Below are 24,840 nucleotides of genomic sequence, written 5' to 3' on the forward strand. Positions count from 1 at the left end.
AGAACAAAAACCAGCAAAACAAAAAGAAACCCTGTAAATTTGCCTCTTTCTTTGTTCAGTATCCCCTGTGCAGGTGAGAGTCCTTCACCACTTTGCTTTTCAAATGCCATGAGGATAGTCCTGCAGGTGCTTATTTGCCTCTGAACCAGTGATAAAGTATTAGAGTAACCTGTTCCTGCAGGAAGCAGCTCCCTCTTGGGATTCCCTAAGCCTGCCAGGTTCCCAAGAGATGCTCCTGCAGCAGGAAGTGCAGCAGGAAGTGCAGTGGTGCTCTGCAGATCCCAGCACTGTCACTGCCCATCCCCAGCACTGCCCAGCCCTGGGGCAGGTAAGCCCTTTTGCAGGAATACACAAAGAAATTGCACTGGGAAGTTCTCTCAAATCCCTCTCTGCAGAACGGCTGTTCACATACCCAGTGTTTTGACAAAATGTGCAGCCCGTGTGACTCTGGTTGTGTCACTGTCCCACAGCAGGCCACTGTATTTCACAGAATCACAGAATTAATGAGGTTGGRAAAGATCTCTGARATCAYCGAGTCCAACCTACAACTTARCACCACCTTGTCRACYATCCCTATGGGGTCAGCACTCACCCTCTATCTGTAAAAACACGAAACTTTTAAAAAGACAAGAAGGGTTATTACTGGCAGCTGACAGCAAGAATTGCCCTTTGAATGCTCCTCTCTTCCCCCAGACCCCAGGAGCTTCTGTGAGGCTGTAGCTGCCACCCACTGCTGGTGAATGCCAAGCATCACTGCTCRTATCTTGTACTTGAACTGGACATCAGTGAAAACCAGAACTGGGACAGTACTGGGGAGAAACAAAACCCACCAGCATTTACCTTCATTCTGGGGATGTGTTTCCTCACAATGCCAGGGCAGCTGAAATCAGAGTAAAGCTGAGCTGAGCCTGCACTGCCCAAACACTGCGGTGAGGAGCAGGAATGGAAAATGAGCAATGAGGCAACTGGAGGAACAACACACTTGGAAAAGAGCCACACCAAAAGGTTTAATGCTGGAGCTGTGGAACACAGAGCACAAAGGCAGCTGAACTCCATAAACCATGGAGTGCTCAGCCTCAAGGCTGGGAATCAAAATACCCTCTGGCAGCTTGGGAACCAAGAAACCTTACAGCAGTACCTTGGGAATCTACAGGCACACAGTCTGAGAGAGGGGCTGGCTCACAGAACCAATGGGCCTGTGAAAACCTGCATTCCCACTCTCTGTGTAAAACCTAACAGGAGGGCAAAACACACATTAAATATTTAAGTATATTAAATATATTTAATTTAAAATACACATATTAAAAAAAAACAACAAAAACTCTTTTCTCTCCCCTTCACCAGATCTTCACAGGAATTGCCCTGCAGGTAAGTTGGCACTTTAGCACCCTGTCAATGCATTCAATGACAAAAACAACGGAAACAACAAAGCAAACCTGCTCTGCGTGGGCAGCAGTGACCAGCGTGGGACACAACGAGCACCAGTGGCAGCAMAACAGTGGACTTGCAACAGCAGAGTCAGGGGAAAGGCAGAGCAGCTCAGGCCAGAGGACAACCACAGCCCCWGTGACTTGTCCAGCTCCCCAACTTTTCACAAGATCACTTATCAAGGAGCTTAGCCTGTACCCCAGACCACACACCACCTCAGGAAGCAGAAAAGGGCAGCAAWGTCTGGTTTCAGTGCAGCACACCAGATTATTCCCTGTTCACAGCACTAAATTTGTGGCAGATAAAAGCTGCTACATTCACAAAAGATACCTGAGGCCTCCTCCCAGGAGTGTTTGGCTTGGAAGAGGGAATTCATAAGCAGAAAGGTAATTCCAGTGACATCTCAAAGCTCCTGCTGAACAGCGGAGGGAAGTGTCAGTCTCACTCTGAACATCACCTGCACCTGAGCTGAATATGAAAGCAGCGTGTGGAGCAGAGCCAACAAGGAGCAGCCAAGCAACAAACARCAGCTCAAGATGTGGCAGGACATGTCTCCCCCTCAGTGAGAGGGCCAAAGACTTACAGTTCCTGAAAGCAGTGACAATTTTTTAAATAAAACTGTAAACCATTGTTTGAGGACAGTTTGAGGGTGCACACTTCTGACAGTACCCAAATGAGAGACTGTTACCTGTGGAACAGAGGCGAWGACATGTGAGCATTGAAGAGGTTAGTTTTCACATTTCAGCTCCWATTTCCTTCTAGTGAAGTTATTATGCCTTCCACAACCTGCCCTTGCTGTTGGAGCAGCTCTGTCTGTGAGGCCCAGCAGCACAGMCACAAAATTCCAGTCCATGGTTCCTAGGAACAAACACTTTCTCCCRTTCTCAGCCCAATGCCTTGGTGTTTTCTGGCAAATGAGGAAGGAACTGATTTGCAGCCCTAGCTCCTGCAGCCTCAGTGGGAATACTATTCCCTTGCCCTCATTAGCACTGCAGGGAGCAATGCTTTGATCTGATAATGGCCTGAGGCCAAATGTCTACAAGCCTTAGAGAAGTGTCTTAACAGGAGAGAGCATCTGCCTTGAGATCCAGTATCAAGACCTTCCCACTGGCACAGGCTTCCAGCACATCAGGGTGTGGGATATTTGTGATCCCAGCTGGCAGACAGCTGAATCTCTGCCAGACATTTTAAACATCCAGACAGCATCATCTGGACACAGAGGACAAAAATGGCTGCAGCCASTATTTAAAGCAGCTCAATATTCTTGTGTGTCTGATGGTGGGAGGCAGAGACATATTTCACGATGGACAATGAGGACCTACCTGCAAGGGCATGGCCACAACAAGGAGGTTTTCATGGGCTAAGTCTCGAGTACACTTTTAACAAACCAAGTGTAAAAAATGGCAGGAAGCTTGACTAAGGATGGAATTCTGGTGTTCTATCCTGTGCAACACACAGCATATGCCTATGTATGTACAACTGTGTAAAACCTCTGGGCTGGGAGCATCAGGCAAGGAGACCCACTCTGCTGCCTTTGCTAAAAAAAATCTCCTGCTGAGTTCCCTGSCCTCCCTGAAGCAGCCAGTCCCTCTGCCCAGGGCATCATTCCAGGGGGCTTCATTTCTACAGGACTCTGCTTTCAGACAGTGTTCAGCAGGCCCTGGGATCCAGTCACCACTGTGCTTCAGATGCCCATCTAAGTTGGCCACACTCTGCATGACAAAAATTCACTGCACACTACGTGACCTTTGGGCATGAAAAAAGATTTCTGCTGCTTCCAGGCAGTAATTATTACAATCAAAAACCTGCTGCACTCCTACTTCCAACTGCTCAGTGACAACTTTTGGCTGAATAAATGCTCTCAAATACTAAGACGTATTAAAGCAAGCTGCCTTTGGCAAGTGACCCAGCCTTGTGCTGCACTGGAAGCTGGGCTGTCCCTGACTGTGCTCACCACTGGAACTGCATTCCTGACACACAACAACCTTTGGGGTCCAYGGGCACTGCAGCCTTGGTTTGACTGGGAGAAGGCAAGAACACCCTGYTGCCTTTGGAGCAGGTGGCTGAGAAAGGCCATGTGCTTTCAGTCATCCAGCAGGGTGCCAAGGCCAGCTCTCGGCACAAGGGCACCTGAGCCAACACAAAGAGCCAAAGGACTTCTCAGGTCTGTCCCCTCCACCACTTGAAGGTAAAGAAGCAGCTGCACCCCACTGGTGAAAAAGACAGCACCAAGATAACTGGAGTGTCCCACTTGAAAAAGACACCTTGTGTCCAGCTTTGGGATTCCAAATGAGCAGGCTGCTACTGGTGTCTATCAGAGGGACACGGAATGCCACCAGCTGGGGCATGAGGACATTGCCAGGCCAAGGGGGAAAGGAACGCTAAGGTTTGCTTTACATTAACAGACAAAACATATCTAGAACAGTTACTCCTTTACAGCCTCATAAATCAGTGAGCCCACAGAGACAGGAGCCTCAAGGACATGCCAAAACCCTGCCGTGCAAACCATGTTAATGATGATAATGGGCAGATTTTAATAAGCCAGTTCTTGGCTCCCACACTTTGACTTATAAAACAGACGTATTTTCAACGCCAGGAGATCTCAGAAATACCTTCCAGCCATCTAATTGTCTAAAACCCAGTGGCACAAAAACCATGTTAGCAGGGTTTGTCACACCCTGTATCCCATTGAACTATTTTAGTAAAAAAAATTAAATAAGTCAGACGAAAGAAAATTCCTCCTCTGTAAACACCAACTAGTCACAGCAATGAAACAAATGAGTCTGCACGGGCAGTGTAGTGGCAAAGGAGACGGGAGGGCAGGAGGAGGGAGATGAAAGCACAACAAATCATCTCCTGCAGGAAGCTCCTGGATTGCGGCTCCGGCTCTGGCACTGCTCTCCCTCCAGTGCCCCGGCAGTGTCCGGCGGCTCCCAACGCCCACCTGTGCGCACGCTGGAAGCGCGTCCGTGCCCACACAGAGCGTGGAGGCTGAGGAGGGGGAGCTGCCGCAGGCTATGACCTCAGCTCGCGGTCGGGTTTCATGGAGAAGGGCTCCAGGCGCTCCCCCTCCGGCAGGAGGCTGTTCAGCCGCTCCATCAGCGGCACTGTCTGGTCGATGCCCATCTGGATGCGGCGCAGGATGGCAGACATCTCGTTGACCTTCTGGATCTGCTCTGCGTACTTGGCGTACTTCTTCTGGCGCTCCTGCATCAGGCTGTAGAGAGTTTCCACAGAGAGGTCCATCTGTGGAAAAATGAGCAGAGCAAGGCTCATGAAGCTCAGGTAGTCACAGACCTTTCAATACATCATCCTTTCCAAAAGCAACCGCCTTAGGTGCCCCACTAACCACAAACAAGAGGAAACAGCCACAGAGGACTCCTCATAGGGTACACAACCAGCTTGTCATGGAATGGGATGATCCATAATTGTGTACCAGGGGGAATATACCTCACTGCTACACCCAAATACCTCAATATCTGTTCAGAAAATCCTTCATTTGCAGGCCTGAAAGCCAACAGGCGCTGCCAGGGATTTCCCAATAAACCAACACACACACCCTCCAAGTCACCCAAATACAGGGAACCCTCTGCCTGTGCCTGAACTACATTTTCAAGAGAGATCATCCATTTGCAAGCATTAAGCTCTATCACAGTTGCCAGTGCTAATTTTTCTTGGTTTAGCCAGGTTACTCTGAAACTAAGCCACAGCTGTTATTACCATTGTCATCTGGAAAACTCCTGCCTTGAGAGAACCACAATGGATTGCTAGTGTCCCTAATTTCCCTGAAACCCAAAAATAAGAGTGTTATAAGTGACCCCAGGAGAGACATTAAGTAAATTAGCCACGCAATTMAACACAGTCAGTACCCAAACATGGTTTGAGTGTGATGACAATGACAGGAACTGCACTGCTGTTCCTGCCATGGAGTGATGAAGGCAGCCTTTATAACTCACAGCCCATTTTTCTGTTCAGCCAGACCTACAATCCCCAGGTGGGATTCAGCCAGTAGCTGCCAGTGCCTTCCACACAAGCCCAGTCAGATGGTTTAAGCTGTTTTACATATCCGAAGATGTACCACATATTCCAAAGGTTTGGGAACAGTCTGCTCCAAGGCCTCAAGTGCACACTCAAAGCTCAGTTGCTTTGGCTCACTGTAGCTGTACTCAACAACCTCAGTGACTGCAGTGCTCTTCCAGCTGGGATGTCCTTGTGGAAAGCAGTCCCATGGCTTGGGACTCAGAATAAGCCCACAGTGGTGTGAGTGAAGGGCAGCAGAGCACACACACAGGGCAGTTTTAGCCCACTGCAATCTCTTACCACTGTTTTCCTAAACCTCTCCCATCTCATTACTCCCAGAGGAACGAGGTCACTGCTCATGATGAAGCAGCCTCAGGAAGTCGATGCTGAGAACTCCTGGTCTATCAAGAAACACAGGTTCAAGCACCATCCCTCTCCTGAACTGTGTTACAGAGCTGACGATCTGGTGGAGGMCAGTGCCCATACCTGTCATCAGGGACAACACAATTATCAGTGCAGTGCTGAGAAAACACACGGTGCTGACCTGACCTGGCTCACACAGCACAGARCAGCCCTGACCCATGCCCAGTGCTGTGGGTCTGCAGGGGAGAGCCTGCAGCAAGCGAGGATGGGTGGAAATGGTGCAATGCTGGAAGGCCCCACTGAGGAGGGAGGCCCCAGCAGAGAGAGCTCTGCCATCCCGCTGCTACCAGCAAGGTTTGGCACTGGGGAGAAAGTGCTGTAGCTGCATGTGCTGACAAATGCCCCTTTCAAGCCCTGGGGAAGAGGTCAAAAATAGTTGGGCAAGAAAATATTTCATTGAGAAATCTAAGTTACAAACAGCACTGGAAACAAACACACAAGTTTCTGCTGAACTGTCAAAAGGATTAGGGGGCATTTTCCCCCAGTCATYTCCATCAGAGCTGGATAGAGCACCAACTGACCTTTCATTTCATCTGTACTTCCTACTGTTCAGGCTGAATTCTTCCTCTTTGCTTCTGTGTTTTCCTGTGAATTCCTCCCTCCACACTTTCATGCACGGGACAAAATAAAAACCAGCAGAGCAGGAAACTCCAAATAGAGTGGAAACAATTTAAGCCTACACAGGGGTTTCTATTAAAACTCCAGCTTAATAATTTAGTAGCTTGGCGCTAGCTCTGTAAAATGGAGTGTGTAAAAAGCAGACCACCACCAACCAGYAAGTTCAATCCAGTGCCTAAAAACATCCCACCTAATGAGAGGCAGTGGCCTGGCATGGCAGCCAGTGGGAAAGCTGCCAGAAGCCAGCACGCCTCATTAAATGCAGCAGCGTGGGGACCCAGGCACAAACCTCCTCTGGTTTTGAAGTTCTCCTCATCTGGCAGGTTCTCTACATGGGCTCACAGCACTGTGCAAGAGGCAGAGCTTGCACCTACCAAGCTTTCAAGCAAAGAACACTCAAGGCCCCCCTTTCTCTCCATTCCAATAATTTCCATCTGCTGACTTTTAGGCTCCTTATATGAGTAACATCCACTCACTGGCAGGGAACACGGGAGAAGCTGAAGCTGAGCTGCAAGAGGAAGAAGAAATGCAGAGTGTTTGTTTCTGCTCTGGTTGCTTTGAGCTTCCAGGGACGCCAGACCACCAGATCTTTTTCCCCYTCCTACATCAAAAATTATGGGGGAGTTTCTTCAGTTTTTCTTTCAGAGGTATAGGATCATAAAAATGGACAAGCCTAAAACTCACCCTCCTGCAGGACACACTTATTTTGTACAGCCAGTGACATCCAGAATTTGTGTGTCATATCAAATTCATGCCTAGATCAACAACAGCAGGACACTAATTTATGCCTCAACTTCACATTTAAACATGAAATGACATCTACTGGGCTTTTCTTTCATCAAATGAAAACAGATTAATAATTACTTCCACCAACAGTGCAAGATGGATATTTCCTCACTTGAAAGGGCCYCAGCACAGCCCCTCCCACTACACCACTCACATTGTCAACCCTAAGGGTCTCCTCTGCATTACACAGGCCCATTTGTAACACCACACTGATGAAACACAAAAACAACTGAGGATACTGTCAGACATCTTGCACACCATAAATTCTTGCATTCATTTAAAAATTCTTCTTGGCCYACACTGCCAAGCAGAATAAAGACATTAATTTAGCCCACAAAAAGACTGAGGTCAGCACTGGCCACTGCCCAATTCTTTTYAAGAGACCACACTGAAAGCAAACCAGTGCCCATATATATGTATGTATACATATATATATGTATACATACACACACATAAATATATATATATACACACACTTCTTACCTGGCATAGTTTTATAGACTCATGGGCACATAAGTGTCCCAAACTCTGGGAAACAGAGGTCACATCTCATTAGTTCAATGAYTGAGAGACTGAAAACTGCAGCTAGATACGTTTTCTCTGGTTGCAGAACATGCAAATGCCATCAGAAGTTCATTAAACTTGGAATCAAATTTCTAGAGAGGCACTGCTGAYATTTGTAACAAAACCAATGTATGTCTTCAGAGGATGTTCGGACATTCCCAGCTTCTCCAGTCCTAAAATGCCAATAAGATGTTTTTGTTGCCCCCCACATTTAGTGACAGCCTTCAAGAGCTCAGCCAGAYGTGCATTTCTCCTGTGTCCTTCTGTCCCAACAACTTCCTCTCAGCTCCCATCCCCTATGGCTGCCCCTACAAAACACACAGCCATTAAGGTGCAGTCCTGATTCCAGAAAGTTCTTTTGCTAGAACAGCACTCTGAGCACAAACAGCCTTTCCTTCACACTGTCAGGTGCTTGACTGGGGTTAACTGAACATCTTCCTGCAGCTGCACCCCAACCACATCAGAAATGATGGGGGAACATGACTGCATGGAGTATTAGTCACCATGTGCTGGTGTGAAAATACTTTACAATCAACACACTTAAAGCTGAAGACAGCTCCTCTTTCTGTACTGCCTGGAAACAAATGTGCTCAATGAATGGCTTTTTTYCCTCTTATCCTCTCTCTTTGATAATGTCACGCTAAGTCAGCACAATAGCTCGTGATGACTTCCTGATGATGGGAACATCCTCTGTGCCTCCTGCTCAGCACACACTGGTAAGTGATGAACTGGCTGGGCAGCTTCTGTGCCAGGGCAGAACACAGAGATGCCCGGCCAAGGGTCCCACACCCTTCTCTTCAGCCTCAGCCATGGGTACAGGTCTCGTGGAGCTGTGCCCTTCTTCTGTCCCACTGCCAGGTAAACAATGGAGCTCATGTTTCAGTTTTTCCTATCACATCTAAGATCCAATCCCATGCCGAAATACTCCTTTTCCCTCTGTGATCTGTCATTGCTGTAAACAATTGCTAAGGGTTATTCTGTCTTAAGCATTGCACAGATCACAGTCAAGTTAGAGAACGAAGAAAAACCATTTTAACACGCTCTGGAACTGAGTTACAGCAATATTAAGAGGTACATCAAGGCCCTTACTCCTAAATTAAACCCATGCTTGGACCCTTAGTACTATAATAGATACATGACAGCATAAAACAAGCTGCTGCACCTGCAGRATCAAGATTTAATTATTTTGGGAGGCCTCAGGACCACAAAAGCATTCAGAATTCCAAAGAATAAGAAGGTTCATTCTTGAAATGAACTTTTCCACCTTTATGTCAGCCTTCCCCTGTCTGTTATGTTATTGGACAGGATGCGTTTGTCACTCCCACCCAGTGTGGCCTCCTCAGCCCAAACTGAAGCCTTCCCTGCCCTGGAGCCACCAGCATCCCTCTGCCAACTGGCAGGCCCCCAAGATTAACTGACTGGTGCTAAAAAAAGAGTCCAAAGCTAGGAGTGAAACAGTACCCATGTCTTACCCAAACCAAATGAACCCACAGACTTAAAACCATTTCAAAAATGTGGAGGGCCCCCCTCCACAGAGGTGGGAGAAGATGGGCAGCAAAACCTGACAGCCAGGGAAGTATCTGGTGCTGTAGATGCTGCAGCCAGCTCTCCAGTTTGGGCACACCTCCATCACAGTCCCTTTCTGCCAGTCCTTCGTTACTTGTATTTCCCTCAACACCAGATAGCCATCATCTTTGTCTTTCAAACCAGCTGAACCATTCACAAAAGCAAGTGAAACTCAGGGCAGTGCAAAGCAGCAGCCACAGCCTCATCCTTCCGATGAGCTGAACAATCACAAGCTTAGTTCTGCACCTAAGTCCTCAAAACAAACTGAGTGTGCCCAGCCTCTCTCTTCTCCAGTGGTTTGGTCTTCTGGCCCATCAGCTGGCCTGACTACCAGCCTGACAGTCACAAATAAACAGCATCACCTGATGAACAGCACCATCTTTCCCCCTGCACATGATCCTGATTCCAACTCACTTAAATGCACAAGATTCTTGAAAAAGCAGAAAGGGAAAAAAAAAAGATCTGATTTTACCAGTAAGTTTTCTAAACTGTCACCAAGAAAAGGTCACAATAATTTCTAGCTYGCCTTTGATTAGTAAGAATGCTTTCTTAGAGCTTTCATTTACTGCTTTTGTAGAACAATCTACATTCATCTAAGAAGTCACCTCTAAAATTTATCCTGACTAAAAATGTTAAATTACATTCTAAGTATTAGGAATGCTTCCATACCTTTTCTAAATAACCAGGTTTGAGAAAAATGAAAAAAAAAAAAAAACAAACCCCAACACCCACCCAAATAATACATAAGATTACTGAACCTATGTGTGTAATGTTCTAAAAAACCTCTCTTTTGTGGAATACAATTCCACAGGAATTAATAACACACTCCTGATCTGTCTTCAATTAGCTGTTCCTGGAAAAGAAAAAATATGTAYCTGTTACAGATCCATTTCCTAAATGATAACTTGCACAACTCTTATTTCAGGCTACCTAATAATTCTGCTATAAAACACAATCTTCAATTTCCTCATTTCCTCACTGTACACTGCTGACACATTACTTGTTCAGAGCACTCCTATATCCAGCCAGAGCTTGAATGTTATAGACAACAGCATTTAGAAATGTTATTTATCCTTAGGGGGTTATTTTATAATAAATTTCAGTTTTGTATTTCAATATGTCAGAATGACTAGCTTTAAGCAAGTTGGTTTTSCCATCACAAATAAGCTTTGATTTGAAAAGAGATGACCACTATTATTAAAGAGATGTTTCTCAGAAAACACCACCRTTCTCATTTCAGAGTGAAAATAGTCAGCATCATTACATTTGCAAGCCATCTACTATTTATTCTCAGTTTCACAGATGGGACCTGATAGTTGTAGGTCTTCTTTTCCACATGTCCTACAGAAGCCTTTCAAAATTTTTCGAAAGGGAATGATATTGCTGTGCTTAGTCAGGGTTAGACACACCAGAAGAAAATGCTATTTAAGTAGAAAATGCTCTTMAATCTGTTCTCACAGAATGCAAAGGAGCTGAGTTTTCACCATTTCCTACCGTGTGTGAAGTGCTAAAAGGATTATCTGAGACTCCCTCTTTTTTCTCTGGGGAACTGYTGGGTTCACACACCCTGCCCCACTCCCACTGCCAGCCCACCACATCTGGGTGCATCCTGTGCTCCATGTGCTCTGCAGGTGCCTTGCTTGCACATGCAAGAGGGCTCCAGTGTTAGATGTGCATGGACACGAGCCCAGCAGTCAGCAATTGGGGATTTCTGGACAGCTGAGCTCTGATGAAGCTTTTGCTCTTTTCCTGACARCCACAGTTCTCATACAAAAGTCCAAATCAACTTCCATTCACCAGGGAAACTCAAAGGCRTAATTGCAAATAAAGATCAGAAGGTTACATGGCATTCCCAAAAAGATAAACTGAAATCCCCAAATCCCCAGATTGCTGGGTACACGCGSTGACATGAATGGCTGAATCACAATTTATGAGATAATAAATGCATGAGATAATCTACAACACACTTGCATATAATGCTTGTGTGTAACAGTGATTTTCTTGTAAAATGCATTAGACTTGCTGCTTACAGGAAMTAATGACTGAACTCCTGCTCATAATTTTAAATAGCTGAAATATATTGGGAGACATGATGTTGTGTTTGTGTGGCTGCAAAGGTTATTTTTTGCCAAATATTAAGGGATGTATTTCACCACAACTTCATAYTAGAGAAGCCCATTATATTTACTTTTTTGCAGCAAGCTGGTAAAGAAAAAAAAAAAMCCAAAAAACCCCAAACCAAAACAAGTCAAATCCATATATATGCTGTTCTGGAGCATTTGTTCAAAATAATGAGCTATTCCCATAGAAAAATTTATGGGTATGAAACAAGCCATACACTGCAATTTGCTGCATGGCAAAGCAATTACTGATATTAATACCTACATGGGCAAAATTTATTTAACTATTGTGAATATAAAAGTAATAGTTATTATATTTGAAAATGTGGGGGTTTCTCCCCATGTGTGGCAGCTTAGACTGAGACATTTAACATTTCATCTTGTATTGTAAAAAGTGCTGTTTTCAAAATTATTGGAAGTCTGGGATTCTTGTGGCAATAAAAGCTGCAAATAACACTGCATTAACATTTATTTTCAGGGCAAAGGAYCAGAGCCCTCCCAGTAACCCATTTTCAAATGCATTTTAAGCACACTGCATCTAGAAATTACATTTGCCTTTAAGGGTACATCAGATACTTCAAAAGCACAACCCCTTTGACAATGCTGTAAGTGTAATAAGAAATGCTGAAGATCTTTTCATTCAAAGCTTCTTTGAAAGGAGCTTAGAGGGCTTTCAGTTTCCCTTTTGCTTTCACGGAGAGAAAACAGGCCTCAATTTTCATGTGTGACTAGTAATTTTTGGAAGCTTACCTTCAGATGTGATTTTTGAGGAGCTTAGTACCTTGTGCACAGAACAATCCTTTTTAAAGGRTTGAAACTACACTATTTTGAGGGCACACAAAATCATGGGCCCTTTCTGAAAATTCAGCTCTTTTCCCCAGCTTTTACCTATTCTGTTTTTTCCCATCCCCTATCTCATGACTCTGGAAATTCTCTCCTTGGCACCCAAAACAGATATCCTCCACTGATAAGGATTTAATGGAAAGTAGTCCTCTCCACATTTAATTTGCTGCTTTTCCCCCAGTCATACCATTAGTGCTGGTCAACACTTGCCTTCAAACTAATCTTGTTAGAAACCCTGTGTGTTGCAAATCAGGGCAGACACTCCTGGTGAAGGGAGCACATGTGGCTCTGCCAAACCCACACAGCAGCTGGAGCTCCTCAAAACTTCCAATGAGTCACAATGCAAATCTATAGTATTTTCCCTAAAAAGGTACAGGCACATCCTCCTTTTTTTTAATTCTTGACAGWGAAGACAAAACCCTTTGTCATATGGAAATCACTCCCTTCCCAAAACCAAAACTCATCTGGCTTGAGTAACTGCTGAAAAAAGGCACCTGAGTCAACCACTGTCAATCAGTTCTGTCCCCTTCAAGGAAACCCTTGGATAATTGTGTTTCTTCTTGAGAGAGAAAAGTCAGAACCACCTGGAAGCTGCACAGGTTCTACATTTAGGATCAGCTATGGACCCAGCCAACACAGAGGAGAAATCCTGGCTGAAGTGAGAAATGGGATGGAGAGCAAAGCTAGACTGYTCTGCTCCCTGAAGGTACAGAACACACAGATGGGTCTGCTCACACCTGCAGTCACCACTGTCATGCAAGCAGGGCTTTTTCTTCAGCTTATTCTCTTTCCTATTAAGAACTGTTTAAATTCAGACTCTGTGCTGATTTATAAACCACCACAATGAATTCTGAGTTATTGAGGACCAATTAATTTACAGCAGTACTTCTGAGTTTTGACAGAATCCAGGAAACTTCTTTCCTGGCGACACAGACAATGAACAAAAGAGATTTGCCCTGGGACATTTTGTCAAGGAAAGACTAAAAAAAAAAAATCCTGGCTGCAGGCAGTAGGAGTGTAGCACRTTATACAGCACGACTACTACTCACTGAGTACAGTTAGTGACAGTCTGAGAAGTGAACATACCTCAAACAAATGGTAGGAAATCAGAGACTGAAGCTCACCAACATTTGTRTAAAGTTAAAAACATCAGTCACCTGCTAAGTCTGTTATCAGAAAAAAACTACTTCAGTACTTAGAGTGTTAAAGAAAGGGAAAGGGAAATACCCGCTACCAAAATGAGGATGAAAGAATTTACTGTCCCAGCTCATGTACACATTACGCTTGTCACAATACACTTCATTTTCTCTTTCATTTTTACACTTTACTAAGGGTCGGAGCTTTGTATACATGGCAAAACTAAATCATTGTTGATAAATGGGTGCAGCCGAAGGCGATTTCCTTTGTCTGCACTTGTAAGAAGAGACATCCCCTGCTCTGGTTCAGCTGCACCCCGTGTTGTCAGCAACCGTCAGCAGTGGATCAATTTAGTGCATCAAGGAGAGCCCAAACAATTTGGAAAGAATGATTTAAGCCCAGTGGGTCCCACCCAGCTCCTCCAGAACACACATGCAGAACAGCAAAAGCAAGAAAAACATTTAAAAATTACTAGGGAAATGAACAGTAAAAACCCACCATATCTGGCAGAGGGGACTGAAGGCATCTGAAGTTACTTAAACGTTGTGACCAAAAAAAAAAACAAAAAACCAAACCACAGCTGACTTGTCAGTTCCCTGACTTACAGAATTGCTCATTTCTCCATCACTTCGTCAGAGGAGTCTGTTATAAAGAAGCTAGTGAAAATATCAGTATCATAGTTTAATTTATTTTAGATGAAAGATAATCACAAGCCTTATGAACCAGAAACAAACCACCGCAGCTTGGTGAAATTGAAAGGAATTCTGCCACTTGCCCTACAGAAGGCAAACCCAAATAACGAAGATTGTACTGGCAGTGTCTACCATGACTTTAAATCATGTCACTATTCCCTCTTACATTTTAACAGCCAAATGAATTACAAACTGCTTGGATTAATGCAGTACACTGTCATTAGGCTGGCAATTAAATCCCATTTCTGAGATTGTGTGATCTGAGTCACCAACATCTGCAAATATCTTTACATCTTGTGTAATAGCTGGCCTCAGATCTTGATACACCAAAGTAAAAAGGCCTTTTTAATGCTTCCCACATTATTCTGGACTTACAACTTCATGATGACAGCAGCTTTTCAAAACAGCCCATGAATCAAATTTATTACCCAGTTTGTCATGTGGGATTTTCTTAACTCCAAGCCAATAGAGTCACAACAAATCAAGGTCAGCGTTTAYACTGCGTGAATAAAAATTAACCACGTGCTCAAAACGTTTTTTTTTTTGACGCTGAAAACGTATTTAGTCTCAAGGACCTTTGACATATGTAGCATTCACCAGCTCTTCTACACATCTGGGAGTATCTGAGSGAACACCTCAAGCAACATTTCCTTCTCATGCCAATCTGTCCCGACTTCGGAAAAAAAAATAAATCTGGCAGCCATTCTACTGCTTCCAACATCAGTAGTCACACATGAGAAAGACAATCCAACTGCAGSATGCTCATCCCAGGAATTAATTTAATCCCAAACAATATCATTCAACATTTAAACAGAACAGTGGTTTCCAAATGATGGTTTAGTGGTAACACCAGCAGCACAGGAGACTTTTTTGCCACAGAGGTCAGAAGCGAGATGACATATTACAGACTTTGAAAACAAGTCTAGCTCTACAAATCCACTGAAGCACGGCCTCCTCCAGCCACAGAAGATGCCAAGATAACTGCTTCTTTCCTTAAATTAGAGCCTAACCACAGGGCATAATAAAATGCATGCTATACAGAGCTACATAAGGAGTGCTACCTTTAAATAAGTCAGTAATCTTTCATTCCTCCGAGCGTTGCTTGCAKCACTGCTGCGGCAGGAGAGAAGAGGAGATGCGTTCACGGCCAGGGCCCCTCAGCCGCTCGGGGTAGGATCCCCTCAGCCACTCTGGGCTGGGACCCCTCAGCCGCTCTGGGCCGAACCCCCTCAGCCACTCGGACCCCTTCAGCCACTCGGGGCAGGATCCCCTCAGCCACTCGGGCCCCCTCAGCCGCTCTGGGCCGGGACCCCTCAGCCGCTCGGGGTAGGACCCCTTCAGCTGCTCGGGGCCGGGTCCCCTCAGCCACTCGGACCCCTTCAGCAGCTTTGGGCTGGACCCCTTCAGCCACTCGGATCCCCTCAGCCGCTCGGACCTCCTCAGCCGCTCGGGGCAGGACCCCCTCAGCCACTCGGAACCCCTCAGCCGCTCGAGCCCCCTCAGCCACCCGGGACCAGACCCCCTCAGCCGTCCATGGCTGGTCTTCCTCCGGCACAGCCAGCAAGCACACAGCCTGGCAGCGGCCGCAGCGGAACCCCGGTGCCCTGGCGTGCAGGGCACAGCCGCAGGGCTGCTCCTCCTGGCACAGGCTGCTGCAGGGCAGCTCCTCCGGGCACAGGCTGCCCCAGAGGCCGCCCCAGGCGCTCCCCAAACCGGCCCCAGCCCGCGGCCCCGGCCCCTCGGCGCCCCGCACCTCCTTGATGCGCTTGACCAGTGCGTTCTGGTCGAAGGCCACGGCCTCGGCGCACTGGTGCAGGTGGTCCTGGTAGCGCAGGCACAGCTGCAGCACCTGCTGCGGATCCAGCTTCTCCAGCTTGGCGTTGGTCGGGGATGTCTGCCCGCTCAGGAGCCCTGCAAGGCGAAGGGAGATGTGCAATTAATCTGAGTGTTCATCTGAGAGACAGCAGAACAAACGCAGCAGGAAAGATTGATTAGGGGTGAGGAAAAGCTAATTCAGAAACATATAAGGATGTTTGGAGTTTCTAGCAGTGCACAGAACAGTTTGCCATAGGGCTCGGCCTTCCCTGACAGAACCCAAACAGACTGTAAATGCAGGTCCATAACACACATCTCCGTTTTCAGCGATATGTGAGTCCTGCTTTTCCTTCTCCACAAGCAATCCTAAATGGATAACAATGAGCCCTCTCCTAATTTATGTATGCCACAAGAGGAAGGAGTTGAGATCTGCATTCCCAGAAGGACACTGGACTCATACTATTTTCACCAGGCTCACACTGCCAAGACCAGAGCTCTAAAAATCCACTGGTCCCCTAAAACAAACTTACTCTGAATGAACAAACGGTCCATCTTAAATTATTAGGGGTGGAATGCCCACATTTTGCCTCCCTTGCCTTTTTTAAAGCTTCAGAACTCTTTTACCTTGTAAGGCTTTTCTTTACACTCTCAAACACCAGCAATATACCTCTTTTTGTTTCTTTAATATGGAATTCAGATCCTTACCTACTCACTTGACCAGACTTCACAAAAAGTTTGCAAAAAAAAAAAACCAAAAAAACATTGGACTTAAAAGTGGGACACTGATAATATCCAGAGGAGCAAAATTACCCAGAGAAATTTCTCCGGCCCATTGTTTGTTGCCTCCATAGTGCAACTTGAGAATGTTTGCTGTGCTCAAGCACGTGTGTACCACCCTGAACGCCTTCCCCACAGCAGCTGGAAAAAATGACCCGAAGCGCTCAGGCCGTCATTTTTTTGCTATTTCATTTACTTTCTTTAATTCCATTTTCCTTCAGCACAATCTTTTTCTTGTTGGGACTCCATCTGTGACAAACTGCACATACACACGAGATGTTTTTCCCAAAACATCCACCAAGCTATGTAAACTGAATTCAGGGACTGCATGCATGTGCCCTTTGGGACTCTCATTTTACAGAAAGGAAAAGACATTAAATCAGCAAATGTAAGCAAGTATCACACTAAGCAATTAAAAAGTAATAMATGCCAGTTATTTGGATTGGAAAAAGAATGTACCTCAGTGGGAAATGGAAACTATTCTGAATGGTCCCCATGCCTATTGGAAGCTACAACTGACATTGAGTTCTTGCTAAAGCACAAGAACAAGATGGAACCAAGACMCAAGTCAGAAGTATGTTATGAATAWGAGCAAGTTAAACCTCTCTGAWAACATTTGCAGACCAAAATGAAATCAAAACTGGGACAGTAACTTCATTAGATATGAAGAAGTAAGTTTACATTTCCTCCACACTCAACATCTTACTCTCCGAAGATGCTCTCAATTCCTCTCCACACAAATCCTCATTGTAAGAGATTTAAAAAAAGGTAATTTTTTTTACTGGTTTGTCCACTACAATTGTGCTGCCTCAGTYAAGAGATCAGGAAACAAAACCATTCAGTCACAAAACCTTGCATTAGAAACAAATTATTTTTTCTATTTCGGAGGGAATAATCTCCAACAAAACCTTAGGTTCATCAATATCAGTTGCAGATCTTTGAAATCTACTTTCAGGTAAAGTACAAAACTGTGACGGGAACAAACCCATGGAAGCAAGAAAGACTTAAAAATTGTTTATGTTTGATGTAGTACTTYCTCAATTGATGAACTGTGATCTTTTACAGCATTTATCTTGTCAGGACGAATGTTCAGATAATGTTGTCAACTTTTAATATGCTGAATGTTCACACAGGAATGAAGAGTTCACCACACACCTGAGGCACTTACCCTGTCTCTGCACTGATCAAATACATGATGCTATCAGCCCACTAATTTTCTTTTATTACTAATCTCTCACCAACTTCAAGAGGAAGATGAAAATTAGACACTGTTTAAGAGATTTAATTAACATTAAGTATGTATTTTGGCCAACTGATGCTGCTTATGAGAATTTTGAAGTGGAACAGGCCAAGGACTGTAAAATGAGCTAATAAAGAACATGCTACTTAAACTCATGTACTTACAGCCTTGTACAGGTTACATAATGCTAAAAATTAATAAACCTAAGCCTCTAATTTCCTATCCAGAAAAACACAAGCTCAAGTGAAGGAGACATTCCCTATTGAGCTGGAATTCCTTCATAAGAAGGCAGAGGGGGAAATACAATCCAGTACAAATGTTTGGACTAGGGATAAAAAACAAACATCATATGCTGTTTAAAGATAGACCWTGGTATTATTCTGGGTGATGCAGTAGGGAGAAACCAAAGGAATCAGCTTCTCCACAGACCTCTGGGGTAATGCTGGCAATGCTAGAGAACGATTTAGCTTATTTTCAACATGCCAGAAAGGAAAATGTACAGTAAACAACAGCCAAAAAAAAGGCCATGCAGCCTGGAAGCAATTCCCAATGTCAGAAAGTCAATCCACCATCTTTTGCTGCTCACTGTAACCACTTACTAACCATGGTATGAATATTAACATTTCTTTCAGGCATTTCCCTCTGCCCCACTCAGGTGAGATCCCCCCTGGGGCACTGCATCCAGCTCTGGGGTCCCAGAACAAGTCAGACATGGCTCTGATGGARCGAGGCCACAGTRGGGACACAAAAATGCTCAGAGGGCTGGAACTCCTCTCTGGGAACACAGAGAGTTGGGGCTGTTCAGCCTGAAAAACAGGAACCTTCAGGGAGACATTATCATGGCCTTTCAGTATTTAAAAGGGCTTGTTGAAAAAGACAGAGAGATTTTTACCAGGGCCTGGAAGTGACAGGACAAGGGACAACAGTTGTAAACCAGAAGAAATTTAAATTGGACTTAAGGAAAACATGTTTACAATGARGGTGGTGGGAAGTTGGATGCCCCATCTCTGAAAGTGTTCAAGGTAAGGCTGGATGGGGCTTTGAGCAACCTCATCAGTGAAAGACAGTGAAAGATGTCTCTGCCCATAACAGAGGGGTTGGCTAGATGATCTTCAAAGGAGCCTCCAACCAAAACATTCTGTGATTTAATTAATTCACTGCATTTTATTTTTTAGCAAACCCTATTTCTATTATAATAATATAATGTATTGTTAAAAATCTCTCCTCCTGAAAATCATTATTTCCTTCTTAACGCCTTGTCCCACATTCTGACCTCTCCACTAAGCAGGGCCATCCCTCAGTGACCAGTCTACATGTGCTTTGTAAGAGGATATGAGATCACATCTGTTGCAATAACATATTTATTAGGTCACTCCTACAAGTGCCAAAAAGGGGAGAGACAGAGGTCACTGAGTGCTTTGGGCTCGCTCCTGAAACACCCAAATTTGAACCTGGCCACCAGCACATCTCAGAGTGAGCAGCCACTGGAGTACCACCTCTTCTTCACTGAGGAAATTATGTTCCTGTGATTTCTTCTGTGGGATTATTACTCTCAGACCCCCCAAGAGCACAGATCTGCCCTTAAATGAAAAGAAAACAGCATYGAGAGCTTTCATTTCTTATTAAATGGAATACTCATTTTTCAARCTGCTGGTTCTCTTCCAAAGAAGGAAGCACAGCAGGAATCCTCTGTGTGCTGTCTGGAGCCTCGGCAAGAGGCTGCTTGGAACACGGGGGATCCAGCACAGCCCAGGGACACTGGACAGAGGAGACCCTCGTGGTGAGCTCCAGGGCATGCACCAGCAGGGCTTTGGCAAGTGCCAAACACTGCACAGCCCTGCCAGGGCTCCAGGGCATGCACCAGCAGGGCTTTGGCAAGTGCCAAACACTGCACAGCCCTGCCAGGGCTCCAGGGCATGCACCAGCAGGGCTTTGGCAAGTGCCAAACACTGCACAGCCCTGCCAGGGCTGCAGGGCATGCACCAGCAGGGCTTTGGCAAGTGCCAAACACTGCACAGCCCTGCCAGGGCTCCAGGCATGCACCAGCAGGGCTTTGGCAAGTAACAAACAATGCACAGCCCTGACCACAAATCCACAAAAGAACCAGGGGATCACAGAACTCCTCTGTGGCTGCCACCATGAAGAGAAGCCACATCTCCCACCTACTCCAATACATCTGGTCAGTAAACAGCATGACCAGGAGGTGACAAACAGCAGCTGGGACAAAGAGTCACACTTGTAAAGCACAATGGTGCTTCAGAAAAAAAACAGCTCCATACACCAAGTATGTAATGCACAGAGAAATATCATATATCACTACAAGGCTAGCTGACCCACAGACTTGACAAATCTGTTATTGTTTCCATATTCCTTGGCAAAGCAGAGGCATGTTAAAACCATTTTCCTCCTACTTAGTCATCTCCTTGTTGGTTCCAGGTCAACATACACATCCAACAAATCACATCCTACTGAGCAGAAGAAAGCTGTTAGTTTAAAAAGCATTTTTATGACTAGAAGTAAAATTCCTGAAAGAAAGCTTTTCATGCAATACTGATTGTACATACATGCAGAACATACTATCCCACCCTAGTTATGTCCTGCTGCTTTAATGAGCAATCCCAACAACACTTTGAGAGMTAATACTGAAAAGTATTAGTATTTCCTTTTGCCTTCTGTATTTCCACTTGTCAATCCCCTTTTCAACCAGTAACAGCAGGCATTACAAAAAAAAAAAACAATTAATCCAAGACAGTAAAACTTTTCAACTCTTCTATTCCTCATTGAATTTGAGTAGACTATAGTTTCTATATTATATAATAATAATAATGTAATATATATAATAATTTCATTTACTCTCATTAAGGCAATATTGGTTTTAGCTCAAAAAGAACTAGTGTTGTTCAAGTCTCCAGGGATTTTTCTGCATTCCAAGGGTATTTAAAAACGACCAACCCCACAGCTTCCTCATGAAGCATTTTTAAAGCTCTTAGGTAGAAGCTGCCCAGTCTGGTCAGCTTCTTAAATAAAGTCTGGCCTCAGTGGCCACAGATTAACTGCTATAGTTCTCCTCCTTGTTGCTATTTGCATGGGAGGATTGTTTTGCCAGTACCTTYGAGATTCCTAAGTACCAAAAAAAGATGCACACAAGAAACAGATGAAATTACATCCATAAAGACAGTCTTGTTTCTTGACTGTTGCTACTTGCACATGTTTGGAGGCAGCAACTTGTTATTAGCTCAACTAGAGAGCTTATTTCTATATATTCTCCATGCAGGAGCACTTTAACATCACCTGCTGAAAAGAAAGAACTGCACACCTATGCACAGGAGAATGAAACGTATTAAAATACTCAAATACAGATATGGTAATCAGATTTACAGGACTTTTMCTGACCAAATGCTTTGAATTCTAATGGTGTACTTCCTCTCTCATTCTTGAAAACGAAGAAAAGACTAGATTTTCCAGCAAAGCCTGAAGAGTTAAAAGGTTATTTTGGTTTTGTTGTGGAGGTTTTGTGGTCTGTTTTCTGTTTGGTTGAGGGAGGTTTTGTTTGTTTTTAATAGCATCTGAGTTAGGAAACATCAACATTTATATAAATACCTAATTTATATTATCAAATTTGAAAACTCAGGCCACCCTTAAGAAAAGGGCAGTTAGTAGAAGTCAATCATAAAGAAACTGAAAAAGAAAATTAWAATAAAATCACTACTATTGACCCAGAAATCTTTAAGCAGAAATGTGGATGACCACATGATTTTTTTTTCTCAGAGCACTTAATTTTCTAAAACTCTCACTGATAAAATACCTTGTACTAAAATACAAACTCACTTCAAAACAAAAGYTGGCTTTGTGGCCTGTGTATTTCCAATTCCTTTGAACTTCAGTGGGGGAGCACAATGACTGCAAGCAAACTGAATAGCTATTGTGTGAGCAAAGAACACATTTGTATTGTTGCACGGAATGTTGGCTGCAGCAGCAGATTTTCCCTCTGCTTTGGAGTCAGCACCACATGGCCGTGGGTGACATGRGCTGAGGGCTCTCCTCCTGTCGTGCTGCTTAAGAGGCAACTTTTCTGACCACAGAGCTCAGATGTGCTCTGTGTGAATCCTCCACCCAGGTCTCCTAAGACTCTCTAAGTTACTCACCGAAGTACATAAATCACCTCCCCTTTTGTTTCTCCATCATTTGTCGTAGAAAACAAACATTTAGAAGATTCAGGACATTTAGGCTTCTATAAAAATGCAGTTTGGTAGAATTCTAAGACAAACACCCCACATTCTTACACATTTCTACCTATTAAGGTCATATTAAACTTACATTAAAAGAGTAATTCAGAGGAGTTTGTTATTATTATTAACATTAAACAATTATTTGTTTGTGATACTTCTGCTTGCCTATTGAGACTCATTTTGCTTAAGGCTTACATTCTGCAAAAATTTCCATATATCATCAAGAGGTTTTTCTGCCACACAGGGATGGCCACACATAACCAATAAGGTGCACACAGTTTTTTGCACCACTGAAGTTTGCAGCTTCTCTYACRTGATGACWTTTGCTTTGTTTTTTGGATGAACCATACAGCAGTTAAAACAATGGAGCCAGATCAGACCAGGACTTTGAAGAATGCTGAAAAGCACAAATGTCTCTCAGTGATGCAAAAAACGCCTAAATGAAACTTTCCRTTTTAAAAGAAGTGAGGCTGAAAGAAATCAGAAATGCTGCCTCATTCAGACAGTTAGGAACCTGAATGTCCAAAAGGAGAAAACACTGCACCATCTGCACGAGCTGAGATTTCAGTCTGGAGTGGAGATTTCATTCTGAAATRGAGATAAGCCTCTCTGAAAGTACAAGATTGCCCAGGGATACACCTTCCAAAAGTTGCTAGAGGTTGCCACCAAATTGGAAGCTTCAGGTAGGGAGAACAAGGTACACAGTATGCTCTGAAGAAAGCATGCAGCTGCACTTTGCCAGGTAAAAGCAGCCAAGATCCTACTCAGACCATCTCCCCTGGCTTTTCACTTCTAGAGTGCAGAAGTAACACGGAAAAGAAGTGCTTTTGACTACACAGCTGCAATATCGTATGGCCAGCTTCCTGCAACAGAGCTCAAAGTATAAAAATAGACCTGAGGTCGGAAAAAAGGACAGGGTTATTCACAGGGAAGTGAGAGACGATGCTCTTGTGCTGCGCAATGAACTGTATTTGCTAATGCAACAAACTTTTTTTTTTTTTTTGCAAGCACACCAAGAGAGACCCAAGACCACCATCACATGATTATGTAAGCACATCATTTGCACAGGCTATGGCTGACTCTGTTATTCCAGGGACTCTCCAAACCCCAWAGCCAGAAGATTAACTTAACTTTAAAAGAAGAGGAATGGAGACACGAGAGATCAGATGATTTATCTGTCCCTCAGCACGATGACCTCAGCGCCAGAACACAGCTCCCCTTCTCTGGCCCTCGAGCWCCAAAGGCCAGCAGGACAGCACAGGAGCCTCCTTTCCTACAGCACCACCAGGGCTGAGCACTGAGCACTCTCTCCCAGAGATTCTCAGACTTTCATTTAAGGTTCACAAAATCCAAATCAGCAGCCTCCTCCTTCTGACTGCCAAATTCAACCTCCACGGAAGGGAAGRTCCAACTCCCACCTTCCTCTTCACATGTCTCACCACAGCTCTTGCACAGAAAATTACTCACTCCACTAAAACCACAGACAACTAATCCAGTGGTTTTCTTTTTCCTCTAGGGTAGAAAAAGGAATCAGAGCACCAYGAGATCAAATACTAGAGCTACTCCCAGGAGAGGCAAGAGAGAGGCAGGGAAAGGACAGAGGGSGACAGGGGATTTCTCTATTTTAGCAGCAGCAAGGTGGCAATTCAATTATTTTGTGTGCAAAGCCTTGAATGACTCTCAGCTTTACCTGCCCACCTATCTTCCTTATAATAATGGGCCTTAACTATTTCTATATCTCTCTCTCACTGCAAAGTTTTCTAGGCTGTAAATAGGAGAGAAATGGGACAGCAGGATCAAATAAACTCAATTTCTTTTAAATATTTTTTTTTTTAAAATCTACAAGCTAAAACCCATGCATTTGATTCTATTGCTAGTACTAAAGAGAAGCTTCACAGCTTTCATTTATTTTAGGCAAAAGTGCACAGATATTCATCCACATGGCATAGTCCATACGAGCAGAAAAAGAAAAAAAAACCAAAAACCAGTGTTGTGTGGTTTAGAGAAAAGGTGACATCTCAAGTCCCTTCTAAGCATGAGGGCAGCCATGTGAAGGTGGAGTGCATTTGCTATTCCACAATAATCAGCCTGTGGATCCACACTAACCCCGAGTAAATTCAGTGGGGGCACATAAACTCTGCTTGCTTGCCCACATGTTTGGGGGGAATGAACAGACAGCAATGCCAGTTTACTTCTGGGCATTTTATTCAGCTCAGATGTAAATCTGAGAGTCTTGTTTGCAATTTCTTTTCGTAACATGATCAACAGGCCATTTATTCACAGGTTCAGCAAGTCTGTGATTTCAGMTCTTTTCCATGCATGGTGAACACTGTTCTAAAAATGGCTGAGAAAACCTTCACTAAAAGAGTTCATTCTAGAATAGTAATAGGATCTGTTGGTGACTGTTTCATCAATACTTTATAACTGTGAATCAAGCCCAGTGTGCTATGGTATAACCATCATTTATGCACATGAAACACAGAGTTTGTATTTGGTAGYTCTCAACATTTTCCCCAGAATCACAGAATATTCTGATTTGGAAGGGACTCACATCAATCAACAACTCTCACTCATTCACTTCC

The 24,840-nt window shown here is 44.3% G+C and overlaps 1 protein-coding gene across 2 annotated transcripts in view; it reads right to left on the bottom strand.

The window, feature by feature from the left end:
* Positions 1–538: 538 nt before the first annotated feature.
* BORCS5 (BLOC-1 related complex subunit 5) overlaps positions 539–24,840 on the bottom strand; it is a 46,168-nt gene continuing 21,866 nt past the window's right edge. For both annotated transcript variants that reach the window (XM_057373441.1, XM_057373440.1), the window contains exons 3-4: positions 15,951–16,108; positions 539–4,674 (exon numbers count right to left, since the gene is read on the bottom strand). In XM_057373441.1, the coding sequence (XP_057229424.1) occupies positions 4,444–4,674; positions 15,951–16,108 (389 nt within the window). In that variant the 3' untranslated portion in view covers positions 539–4,443. The remainder of the gene's footprint in view (positions 4,675–15,950; positions 16,109–24,840) is intronic.

Source organism: Malurus melanocephalus, unplaced genomic scaffold (genome assembly GCF_030028575.1).
Source record: "Malurus melanocephalus ecotype Western Australia unplaced genomic scaffold, MMel_1.1 scaffold_197, whole genome shotgun sequence".
Taxonomy (NCBI): Eukaryota; Metazoa; Chordata; class Aves; order Passeriformes; family Maluridae; genus Malurus; species Malurus melanocephalus.